The 13077-nt window shown below is 49.9% G+C and overlaps 1 protein-coding gene across 6 annotated transcripts in view; it reads right to left on the reverse strand.

The window, feature by feature from the left end:
- The window catches only part of LOC140420895 (diacylglycerol kinase eta), a 335531-nt gene that overhangs the window by 31832 nt on the left and 290622 nt on the right, over nucleotides 1-13077 (reverse strand). For all 6 annotated transcript variants that reach the window (XM_072505015.1, XM_072505018.1, XM_072505017.1 and 3 more), the window contains exons 20-22: nucleotides 4287-4394; nucleotides 3533-3646; nucleotides 1741-1875 (exon numbers count right to left, since the gene is read on the reverse strand). In XM_072505015.1, the coding sequence (XP_072361116.1) occupies nucleotides 1741-1875; nucleotides 3533-3646; nucleotides 4287-4394 (357 nt within the window). The remainder of the gene's footprint in view (nucleotides 1-1740; nucleotides 1876-3532; nucleotides 3647-4286; nucleotides 4395-13077) is intronic.

Below are 13077 nucleotides of genomic sequence, written 5' to 3' on the forward strand. Positions count from 1 at the left end.
GCTGCCACAGGATGTAGGATCCCACTGCCGGCTGGGGCGCGACGCACCAGAAAACAGGTGCGACGGGATGCAGAATCCTGCCCACCCTTTTTACAGCAGTAGCTGCCGTGTGGTTGAATTTAAACGTAAAGTGCGAATGTTAGTAAATAGATGAATGGATGAATGTGTGTGAATGGGATGGGTGATAGGATGGTTAGGTATGTGATGTCAGTGGGTAGGGTGGTACATAGAGAGGGTGGTAGGTGGGTGAGTTGGATATGTGAGTGAAGGTTTAGTTGGGGTGAACATAGGAACTCGGAGCAGGAATAGGTCACCTGGCCCTTCGAGCCTGCACTGCCATTCATTAAGATCATGGCTGATCTTTTTGTTGACTCAACTCCACTTCCCGCCTGCTTACCATAACCCTTAATTCCTTTACTGTTCAAAAATCTCTCTATCTATTGGTGGGGGTAGTTGGGTCAGGTTGGGAGAACGAGCCATCTTGAGGGCTAGAGACGTAGAAAGGTGATCGTGGTCAGTGTAGTCGGGTTGGGTCAGGGGGGCGCAGTCAGGGGGTCATGAGGGGTGGGACAGTTCAGGAGAGTAAGTCAAGCTGGGTCAGGGTAATAGCCAGGGGGTTGGGTGGGAGCTGAGACATCAGTATAGTTACCCAGACGTTAGACTAGGTTTTATTCTGCCTAGCATTTTCGTGGGTAACTATTGAGGTAAGTACATCAGAACCGTCTGAAGTCTCTGATTTCAACTCAAGTGTTAAGAGGATTTTGCAGAGGATTGTCCTCAGCTGGGGAATTGTTCAACAAAATCTGGGGTCCTGGTGTACATTTTAGGTTGTACGTCCAGTCTCTGAAGGGCTAGGAAATTATTTCAAAATTATTCAGAAACTATACTGTCATGTGGAGATCCAGAGTACCACATCAGTCACTGCTGCATTCCAGTCAGTGTAACAAAGCTTCACATGGACGGATCTGCGTGAAAGCCTCAGTATTGTGACCAAAAGCGTGATTATCTTGAATTTCCAAGAATGAAAAGCCATAAAGGGGGTAAAGGTAATGTTTGCTCAGTCAAGAATCATCCACACTCCAGTAGTGAATATTTTGTTCAGTTCCTCTTGGCCTGGGATGGCAGGGCACCATGAGGATGAACACAAGAATATAAGAACCAGGTTGGTCCTATCGTGCATTCCTTAAGATCATGGCTGATTTCCTCGCACCGCTCTATCCCGCTGGTCGATGCCCATTTCGCTTGATTCCCTGAGCGATGTGTGGAATACATTGGACACACAGGGATCAACGGCAGAAGTATCGGGGTGGGGCGGTTGGAGGACATGTGATGAAATAACCCACAACACATCCAAATAACTGGTGACGCTCACTGCCACCTTTAAAGAATGGTGTATGTCCAACCTTAGATCTCACTGTACATTCACTCTGTTCAGAATCTTACTGGTTAGGCAGACTTTCTTCATTTTTTCTTGGCCTGCGCTGAGCTGTAACCACATCCAATTATAACTCAAAGTTACACATAGCTGAGACATCAAACAGCAACCATTAATGATCTCTGAACTCATTTCCAACCAATGGTAGCATCAGTGGCTTTTCCTGCCTCACTATCGTAACTTTGACATAAATGCCATTCATGTACACAGCAGAAAAGATCCTAGTCACCGCCAGCATTGTCCAAATGATCAGAATGCTCCTCACAGAGGTGAAAACGGGAGCGATGACTTTAATGAACACTTACCCTGTCCCTTGTCAACATTTGGGCCCTGTTCTTATGTTGAATCTTGATAATTCCTGGAGGCTGGATCCAGGCTTCACCGTCCACCTGAACTGGGACGCCCTCATCTCCGCTGATGGTGATTTTAACCGTGCGGCACTGCAACAATACACAGCAGGAGACGCTAAGCAAGCCTTCATCGTCACAATAGTTGCAGCAAAACATGTAGCACAGAAAGAGGCCATCCAGCCCATTGGGCCTGAGCTGGTTCATTGGCTGAACTATCCAATTAGTCACCCTTCCCCACCCCACCCCCGCCTTCTTCTCCTTTACAGTCAAACAAATTATCCCTTTCTGAACTCTCACCCAATTCTCTACTATTGAACCTGTTTCCACTGTCCGATCAGATTTCCAAATTACATCAACTCGCTGTATAAAAATAATTGCTCTCAGCATCACCCTTGAATCTTTTGCCAATTATATTAAATCTTTGACCTCCGGTTACCGACGCTCCTGTCACTGGAACCACTTTAACGCATTACCCGTTAGTGTAATGCAGTGTACCCCTGCTCGTGGTTTTCCCGGGGCGTGGCTTCAATGGGAAATCCCATTTACAAGCGGCGGGCATAGAGAATACCGCCACCAGCAAACGTCGTGCCACTGAGCAACACCAATGGCGGGGGGGAAGAGGGGGGGGGGGAGGGGGGGGGAGGGTGAAGGGGGGGGGAGGGTGAAGGGGGGGGAGGGTGAAGGGGGGGATCTTGACCATGAAGCACATTACAAAAATATTTTGAACTAAGCTCCACAGCACCTACACTCATATCGACATTGTCCAGCTGCGAACAGACTCACCTCACAGTCAGGAGGTTGTGTGTTCAAGACCCACTCCAAGACTTGATGGCAAGAATCAAGGCTACCAGTTCTGTGTGGTACTCATGGAGTGCTGCATTGTCAGAAGTGCCATCTTTTGGGTCGGATATTAAACTGAGCCCCTAGCTGCCTGCTGAGGTGGACTGTGCTCACAGCATAGTGTCCTGATCAATACTTCACACTCAACCTACATCGCAAAAAGCAATTATTTTGTAATTATCACATTGCTATTTGTGGGAGCTACACTTCAAAAGTATTAGATTGGCTGTAAAGCATTTTGGATATATCTGTAGTTGTGAAAGGCACAATATGAATACAACTTTTTAGGTTTTTCTGTTCACCTAGACTCACCTGTGCTATCCTATAATACTGTGCATTCTCCCAGACTCACCTGTGCGATCCCACAATATAGTGCATTCTCCCAGACTCACCTGTGCTATCCCATAAGACCATGCATTCTACCAGACTCACCAGTGCTATCCCATAAGACCATGCATTCTCCCAAACTCACCTATGCTATCCCATAGTACTGTCCATTTCTCAGACTCACCTATACCATCCCGTAATACCATAAATTTTCAAACTAACCTGTGCTATCCCATTATGTCATGCATTCTCCCAGACTTACCTGTGCTATCCCGCAATATTGCCCATCTTCTCAGACTCACCTGTACTATCCCATAATATTGCCAGTTTCTCAGTCTCACCTGTGTTATCCCAAAATATTGCCCGTTTTCTCAGACTCACTTGTGCTACCCCATAATACAGTTCATTTTTCAGGCTCCCCTGTCCTATCCCATAATTCTGTGCATTCTACCAGACTCACTTGTGCTATCCCATAATACAGTGCATCCTCCAAGACACACCTGAGCTATCCTGTAATTCTGTGCATTCTCCCATACTCACCTGTGCTATCCTGTAATTCTGTTCATTCTCCCAGACTCACCTGTGCTATCCGGTGATACTGTAGGTTAATGACTCTGGAAACAGCCATTTGGATACTCCCAAACACCGCCACCACCTCCAGCTTCTTGTCATCGAAGGACGGTGCTCCATAATTCTAGAACAACAACAAAGATTACTGGAATGCTTGGCTGAGCTTCAATAACCAATGTCTGGAACAACTTCAGCCCATTCATTACATGATGCTGTTCATGTCCATTTGAACCATTCTGTCTTCTTTGATCTCCCAGCTCACTGCATCAACAATGCCTGACCCAGTGCCCAGTGAGGCACCGAACAAATGACAATCGTGATCCCAGAAACTTGAACTGGTGTTTTGAGGTTCAATATTCTGTGAAAAATGCAAATATTAACCTTGGTATTACGTTGGCAGAGTGAGATCACACAACATGTAAGACTCTGCACATCGGAGCAACATTTGAAAAAATACATTTCATTAGTGTTGCACTTATTAAAATGTCTTTGCATTGCTCAATATTATAGCGGTGCTAGTCTTTGATGCAGGCATCGTTGATGGAGGTGTTGCAGACACTGGGACTTCTTATGTGGTGTGTGTTCCCCCTTTAGTTGCAATGGTAGCAAACACAACTAATGTGAAATTTCCCTTGTCTAATATCCATGGATGGAGACGTATGCTAATATTTATAAATAGTACCCACTCGTGTTCATGTGAACTGTGCTCTAATATCATTGTATGTGGTCCATCAATAATTCATACACTGTACAAAAATACTCACATCATTCTCCTTTGTTCCTCCCCAGAAGTTGATCCCACCAGCGTAACTGGGGATGTTGAGCACTGCTAGTCCCTGGAGACTGGGGAGTGAGATGGACACTCCGTCACACTGCCACATAAAAAGAGAGAGAGGTCTATAGGAATATCCAACCACAGCCCATTCATTATGTGACTCTGTTCACGACCATTTGAATCATTCTGTACTCTTTGATCCCCAGCTCACTGCATCAATAATGCCTGACCCAGTGCCGAAGAGACTTTAGTCTCTTGAAGATTCTTCCTGGGTCCAATTACAAAGGTACTGCCCAGCCCCCTTATATTTCCCTGCTTAAGAATTTGGGGAGGTTCATTCATAAAGCAGAACAAAATCCTGTAAAATAAAAAGGTTCTAATAGACTCCCCCAGGATCTGAGAACTCAACTCCAATAGTTGTGAAATTCGTGTAGTTCAATTCATCAATATTGTTTATATTAACGTATAAAACTGGGCTGTCACATGCAAAGTTACCAGACCATTTATCTTAGCTGCAATGTCAACTATTTCACACAAAAGGAAGTAGAAATGTTGACCTCTCGCCAATGAAACTGTGGATACGAGTCCACATTGTGATTGTTTGCTTTCTGTTGGAGTAACATTATCGAGGGTTATGGGTCTGAGACAGGTGAATGTAGTTTAAGGCAGTGTTTTTCAAACATTTTTTCCGGTGACCCATTTTTACAAAATGGCCACCTCTCGCGACCCACGTCACGTTCACAATAGGTTCTCCATGGTTACTTTTTAAACAATCACGTTCAGTGTTGCCACTTCAGTATTATTACATGTAAAAAATTGTAAATGAAAATATATTTTCTATTTTTTGTTGTTTTTTGGAAATCTAAATAACTTGAAATAAAAATCGCTGCAGAGATCAGTGTGCGTGACTTCTGATCGCAGACCCCTGAGGTGTTTGAAGGGAGAATAAGGAAATTCTTGGAAACACACCTGGATTTTGGGCTGCTGGGGTAGGACAGAGAATCACCATTGATTGCAAAGTTAGCGGGCTGGATTCTCCGATCCCCTTGGGGCACTGTGGGCGGGCGGTCCGAGGCGTACGAGCCGGCCGAAGGGGGGACTATTTTTGCATTCCGGGTCTGTAGGCTGCATCCGCCTGAAGCGCGGCCGCTGCAGGCCGCCGCCGTGCGTATGCGTGGCTACGGACCTGGCAATGCACTGGGCTGTATCGGCAGCTGGAGCTGGGAGTTCTAGGCTGCCTGGCTGCTAGCCCCCCCGGAGCAGGGAATCAGTGACCGTTTTGCACAAGTTGTCATGGCATAAAGCACCACCGTTTTCACGCCAGCGTGGGGACTTAGTCACCCAAACAGAGAATCTAGCCCAGCCTCACTGAGAGAGCGACTGATCTCAGAAAGTGAGCCAAGAGTGGCTTCCCATTTTAAACATGTATCAAACCCCTTATGCACACACAGCACAACCTTAAACTTAAATTTTTTTTTTATTTTTTAACCCTTGTCAGCTTGCTGCCTTATTCTCCTCTCATCCTCTATTGGGTTTGGGAATGAATTATTTTGCCCACCAGGTTGAGGATCATTGATCTGCCCTCCCAACCAGTGCCTCCCCCACCCTTTCCCCTTCAACCGAGACCCCCGGGAAATGAGATGGAAGACACTGTGATGTCACCCTGCCTCATCCATGCGTGTGCTTCGATGTCTAAAAGAGTTATACGGGATCCTGGATTTTATAAATAGGGACATCGACTACAAAAGCAGGGAGGTTACGTCAAATGTTTTGTAAATCGTTGGTGAGGAGACTCCAGTTGGAGCATTGTGTCCAATTCAGGGCACCGCACTTCAGGAAGGAAGTTGACGCCTTGCAGTGGTTACAGGAGAGATTTACAACGATACCAGGATGAAAGATTTCTGTTACACCGAGAGACCAGAGAAACCTGTGTTGTTCTCCTTCTGGTAGAGAAAGTCGAGGGGAAATTTGTCTGAGATGTTCAAAATTATGATCAGAGAGTAAGTAAGGCAAATCCATTTTCACTGGCAGGATGTTTAGTGCCCACCGGTATGATGGGCGCAATTTAATTTAAAAAAAAAAACCCAGTCTGTACTGGGCGGGATTAGCAGGGAAAAGCGGTGGACATGACCCCGCCATCTAACGGCACTTTGTTCCTATTTCGGTCCCCAGCGGGAAATGCCCCTCCGAGGCCGCACTTAGTGTCATTTCCTGCACTGAGGTGTCCTTAAACTTAAATCTGATTGACAAGATTAAGAGTAACTGAAACTCAACAGACATCAACAATATTAATTATCACAGAAATTGAACCAACACTGTCAACGTTAATGCGAACAGAAATTCAAGATTAATTGATAATGGCAACAGTGGCAGACATTAACCATGCATCCGAATCAGAGCATTAACCCAGGAGTCGGTCTCATTGAGTGATCATTGACTCCCTGCTTCCTATGAGCATTTCCCCTCTGACTGGGATGGATGGAGTTCCCGAACGCACACCGGTTGTCCCAGAGCGGAGTTCAGAATGGGGCAAACATGAATCAGCTTTGTGGCAATGGACCAATTGAAAAGTGGGGAGATCCCCACAGGATACGCAGGAATTATCTGCTGGAGCTACATCCTGTATAAGGGAGTATTCCGGCTATGAGTTACTGACTGGGGTACTTGTGGATACATATTCCAGGCAGCAGTGACTTGGTTTTGGGTGGGAGGCCTGGGAAGAGCGCGAAGCACAGCTGGAAACTAAGTGTGTACAGAAGAAATATCTGCAGGAAATAAATGTAAAGATAATTAATTATTTTTCTTTTAAACTCTTCAGTTGTAGGTGCAGGTGCTGACTAACCGAGCTGATCAGTTGCTGCAGAAACAGGATTGGCCGCTGGAGGCTGTGTCGGTGGCTGTGTCTATAACAGTGACCCAGGAAGGCAGAAAGTCCACGGCACTGGCCTCTACATCAGCCTCATGTAGTCACACGTGGCACTGCAGCCAGAATGTACCCAGGGAGAAGGTGGGAAAAAGGCAAGGCGATCCTCGGGATCATTTTTGGAGATCTTTTGGTGACCCATTTTACATCATCCCGCGACTCACAGGTGGGCCGCGACCCTCACTTTGATAAACACTGGTTTAAGGAACAGGTGAGTCACGATATAACTGAATGGTGAAACAGATTGGACGAGATGTTTGGTCTCCTCTTGTTCTGAACTTTCAAACTGTTAATTATATTGTAGCAGATGCTAGAATACTGAGTAGAACACTCCCAGGACAGTTTACAGCAGGGGTTAGATACAGGGTAAAGCTCCCTCTACACTGGCCCCATCAAACACTCCCAGGAGGGGTACAGCATGGGGTTAGATACAGAGTACAGCTCTCTCCACACTATCCCCATCAAACACTCCCAGGAGGGGTACAGCAAGGGGTTAGATACAGAGTAAAGCTCCCGCTACACTGTCACCATCAAACACTTTCAGGACAGGTACAGCACAGGGTTAGGTACAGAGTTAATCTCCCTCTACACTGTCCCCATCACTGTCCCAAGACAGGTACAGCACAGGCTAAGATAAAGAGTAAAGCTCTGTCTACACTGTCCAAAAGTAAGGCTTCCTCTACAGAAGGTTAAGAGGTGACTTAATAGAGGCATACAAGATGACCAGAGGATTAGATAGGGTGGACAGCGAGAGCCTTTTTCCTCGGATGGTGATGGCTAGCACGAGGGGACATAGCTTTAAATTAAGGGGAGATGGATATAGGACAGACGTCGGAGGTAGGTTCTTTACTCAGAGAGTAGTAAGGACGTGGAATGCTCAGACTGCAAAAGTAGTGGACTCGCCAACATAAAGGGAATTTAAATGGTCATTGGATAAACATATGGATGATAATGGAATAGTGTAGATGGGCTTTAAATTGGTTTCACAGGTCGGCGCAATATCGAGGGCCGAAGGGCCTGTACTGCGCTGTAATGTTCTAACACTGTCCCCAGCAAATACTCCCAAAAAAGGTACAGCACAGTGTTAGATAAAGAGTAAAGCACTGTCCCCATCAAAAACTCTCAAGAAAGTTACAGCATGGGGTTAGATATAGTGTAAAGTTCCCTCTACACTGTACCCATCAAACACTTTAGGGCAGGTAGCATGGGGTTAGACACAGAGTAAAGTTCCCTCGACACTGTCTCCACCAAACACTCCCAAGATAGTTACAACATGGGGTCAAATATGGAATAAAGCTACCTCTACACTGTCCCCATCAAATACTCCCAGGATAGTTTCACCTCAGGGTCAGATACAGAGTAAAGCTCCCCCTATACTGTCCCCATCAAACACTCCCAGGACAGCTACAGCACAGGGTGAGGTACAGAGTAAAGCTCCCTCTACACCGTCCCCATCAAACACTCCCAGCACAGCTACAGCACAGGGTTAGATACAGAGGAAATCTCTGAAAAGATTTTAAAATATTGAGATCATTATATTTTGCACACAGGTGAACAGTGAATGCTATACATATTGATGCGACCATCAATTTACTCGAAGACACACGGAGAAGTAAACCGTGGTTTTAATCAGCTTAGAACTGAGTCTGTGACCGGTACAACACTGAAGGCGGCCCCGCAGGTCAGCAGCTCTTATACTTCCTGTACATGGGGTGGAGCCATGGGCGGAGCCCGTATATGCCCCAACGTTTCCCCTGTGGGTGAAGCCACACAATGGCCCATAGGTAGAGCCCACGGGGTTAATAACATAACACAGTGCACTGGTGAATTATCAGTAATTATACATTCACCACATTCACCCCCTGTTTAAAAATGAAGTCCGGCGGGGGTGATGGGCTCATAGATTCAGTCGGCCCGGTGCCCGGATCGTACGTTGCGACCGCCGAAGCACTGGTGTTGCAGCCGCTTTAGGCGGCTGTGGAAGTGGGTGCGGAGCAGGAACTGCGGTGGACTCCGGAAGCGGCTCTTCCGGAGCTTCATTCCTGTGGACTGGTGCGGCGGGTGGGAGGGAGCGCGGGAACCATAAAGGGGTGGGGGCGCTGAACATGGGAGGTTGGACGGGACATAGTGTGGGAGGATGCAGTAGTGGGAGTGGTGTTGGGGCCTACGGGCGCCTGGTCCCGGAGGGAGACGGTATCTTGCCGGCCATCGGGGTGTTCGACGTACGCATAGTGTGGGTTGGAGTGCAGAAGCTGGACCCTCTCTACCAGGGGGTTGGTCTTATGGCTCCGAACATGTTTTCGGAGGAGGACTGGACCCGGTGTCATCAGCCAGGGCGGAAGCGAGGCCCCTGAGGTAGCTCCCCGAGGGAAAACAAACAAACGGTCATGAGGAGTCTGGTTTGTGGCCGTGCAAAGGAGGGACCTAATAGAGTGGAGCGCATCAGGGAGGACCTGCTGCCAGTGAGAAACTGGGAGATTCCTGGACCGCAGGGTCAGTAGGACGGTCTTCCAGACCATCGCGTTCTCCCTCTCCGCCTGCCCGTTTCCCCTGGGGTTATAACTGGTAGTCCTGCTCGAGGCGATGCCCTTACTGAGCAGGTACTGATGCAGTTCGTCGCTCATGAACGACGAGCCCCTGTCGCTGTGGACATAACTGGGGAAACCAAACAGGGTGAAGACACTATGCAGGGCTTTAATGACAGTGGGGGTGGTCATATCAGGGCAGGGGATGGCAAATGGGAAGCGGGAGAACTCATCTATGATGTTAAGGAAGTACGTGTTGCGGTTATTGGAGGAGAGGGGCCCTTTGAAATCGATACTGAGGCGTTCAAATAGCCGGGATGCCTTTACCAGATGGGCCTTATCCGGTCGATAGAAGTGTGGTTTACACTCCGCACAGATTTGGCAGTCTCTGGTTATAGCTCTGACCTCCTCGGTGGAGTAGGGCAGGTTGCGGGCCTTGATGTAATGGGCGAGCCAGGTGACACCTGGGTGGCAGAGATCATCGTGGATAGCCCATAGTCGGTCATCTTGCGCGCTGGCACATGTGCCGCGGGACAGGGCACCTGGGGGTTCGTTGAGCTTCCCAGGATGATATATTATATCGTAGTTATCGGTGGAGAGTTTGAATCTCCACCTCAAGATCTTATTATTCTTGATCTTGCCCCGCTGCATATTGTCAAACATGAAGGCAACCGATCGTTGGTCGGTGACGAGGGTAAACCTTCTACCAGCGAGGTAGTGCCTCCAGTGCCGCGCGACATCCACAATGGCTTGGGCTTCTTTTTCGACCGAGGAGTGTCAAATTTCGGAGGTGGTGAGGGTACGTGAAAAAAATGCTACCGGTCTGCCTGCTTGGTTGAGGGTGGCGGCGAGAGCGACCTCTGAGGCGTCGCTCTCCACCTGGAAGGGGACGGACTCATCCACCGCGCGCATCGCAGCTTTGGCGATGTCCGCCTTGATGCAGTTGAAGGCCTGGCGAGCCTCGGCTGCCAGTGGAAAGAGGGTGTCCTTAAATAGTGGGTGGGCTTTGTCCGCATACTGGGGGACCCACTGGGCGTAATACGAAAAAAATCCAAGGCACCTCTTCAGGGCCTTGGGACAGTGAGGGAGAGGGAGTTGTAGGAGGGGGCGTATACGGTCAGGATCGGGCCCGAGGACCCCGTTTTCCAGGACGTAGCTGAGGATGGCTAGCCTGGTTGTGCGGAAAACGCATTTCTCCTTGTTGTCGGTGAGATTGAGGGGGCGGTTTGGAGAAATCGGTGGAGGTTGGCGTCGTGGTCCTGCTGATCATGGCCGCAGATGGTGACATTGTCCAAGGACGGAAACGTGGCCCGCAGCCCGTACTGGTCCACCATTCAGTCCATCGCTCGTTGGAACACCGAAACCCCGTTCGTGATGCCAAAGAGGACCCGGAGGAAATGGAAAAGGCGGCCTTCTGCCTCAAACGCCATGTAGTGGCGGTCCTCCGGGCGGATTGTGAGCCGGTGGTATGCAGACTTCAGATCCACCGTGGAGAACACGCGGTAGTGCGCGATCTGATTTACCATGTCTGCAATCCGGGGAAGGGGATGCGCATCGAGTTGCGTAAACCGGTTAATGGTTTGGCTGTAATCAACCACCGTCCGGAACTTTTCCCCGGTCTTGACGACCACCACCTGAGCTCTCCAGGGGCTATTGCTGGCCTCTATGACCCCGTCCTGCAAGAGACGCTGGACCTCGGACCTAATGAACGTCCTGTCCTGCATGCTATACCGACTGCTTCTGGTGGCTACTGGCTTGCAATCGGCGGTGAGGTTTACGAAGAGGGAGGGGGGGGGGGGGTCGATTTTTAGGGTCGAGAGGCTGCATATGGTGAGCGGGGGCAGGGGCCCCCCGAACATAAGAGTTAGGCTCCTGAGGTTGCACTGGAAGTCGAGTCCCAAAAGGAGAGGAGCGCAGAGGTCTGGGAGCACATATAGTTGAAACTTAGCGTACTCAGCGCCCTGTATCGCTAGGGTTGCAGTAGTGCACCCTTGAATTTGCACCAAGTGCGACCCAGACGCGAGGGAGATGGTTTGATGCGTCGGGAATATTGGGAGCGAGCAGCATCTTACCATGTCCGGGTGAATGAAGCTCTCTGTGCTCCCGGAGTCGAAAAGGCAAGGTGTCTCGTACCCGTTAACCCGGATGGCCATCATGGAGCTCCGGAGGTACTTAGGTCGCAACTGGTCCAGGGTGACCGCGCTGAGGTGTGGGTAGCCGGCGGCGTGAACGGAGGTGCTGGGGCGGCCCCGCGATGGCTGTCCGTGTGGGTCGTATGCGTCGAGCGGCGTAGCAGATGGCGGCCAAGATGGCGGCCCCCGTTGGTCGAGCGTGGCGGGCGGTGAGGAAGATGGTATCCAAGATGGCGGCCCCCATGGATCGCACGTGGCCGGCCGCGTGGAGGAGGATGGCCAAGATGGCGGCCCCCATGAATCGCACGTGTTATGCGGAGGTGGGGTCGGCAGACACGCTGCCGCCTTGTGGGGTCTGCGGGCCTGTGAGTCTGTGGATCGGGGTCTGTGAGTTCGAGTTCTTAGACCTGGCCAGGCAGACCTTGGCGAAGTGTCCTTTTCACCTGCAGCTGCTGCAGTTCGCGTTGCGGGCTGGGCAGTGCAGTCAAGGGTGTTGGGGCTGGCCGCAAAAGTAGCAGGGTAGTCCCCCATGATGGGCGGGCGGCCGCGCGGCACAGGCCTGGGGTAGTCTCGGGTCGGGGCCCCACGAGGAGGTCGCGTGATTGGCCGGGAATGCAGTAAGGCTCTGAAAAGCGGCCTCCAGAGAGGTACCCAGTTTTACCATGTCGTCCAGGTCCTGGGCCCCTATTTCGGACAGGCGCTGTCTCACATAGTTCGATCGGACCCCCGCCACGTAAACATCTCGGACGGCGAGCTCCATGTGCTGAGTGGCCGTAACGGCCTGGTAGTTACAGTTGCGCGCGAGGGCTTTGAGATCATGTAGGTAATCATCTAGCGACTCCCCGGGGCGCTGGCGGCGAGTGGTGAAGACGTGTCGCGCGTAGACCTAGTTTACAGGCCGCATGTAGAGGCGTTCGAGTAGTGCGAGGGCCTCTATATAGGAAGCGGCTTTGTCGAGCTCACCCGTGCGTGGAGGAGGCTCAGCTTCTGTTCATCAGTGACGGATGGCGTAGACGACGCGGTGAGATAGGCCTTGAAGCATCGAAGCCAATGTGAAAAAAATTATTTCGCCTCCGCGGCCTGTGGATCGAGTTCCAGTCTGTCAGGTTTGAGGGCTGATTCCATAGTAGTATTTTCAGCTGATTAAATTGATGCGACCATCAATTCACTCGAAGACACGTGGAGAAGTAAACCGTGGTT

This window comes from Scyliorhinus torazame, chromosome 5, assembly GCF_047496885.1.
Source record: "Scyliorhinus torazame isolate Kashiwa2021f chromosome 5, sScyTor2.1, whole genome shotgun sequence".
NCBI classification, from domain to species: domain Eukaryota; kingdom Metazoa; phylum Chordata; class Chondrichthyes; order Carcharhiniformes; family Scyliorhinidae; genus Scyliorhinus; species Scyliorhinus torazame.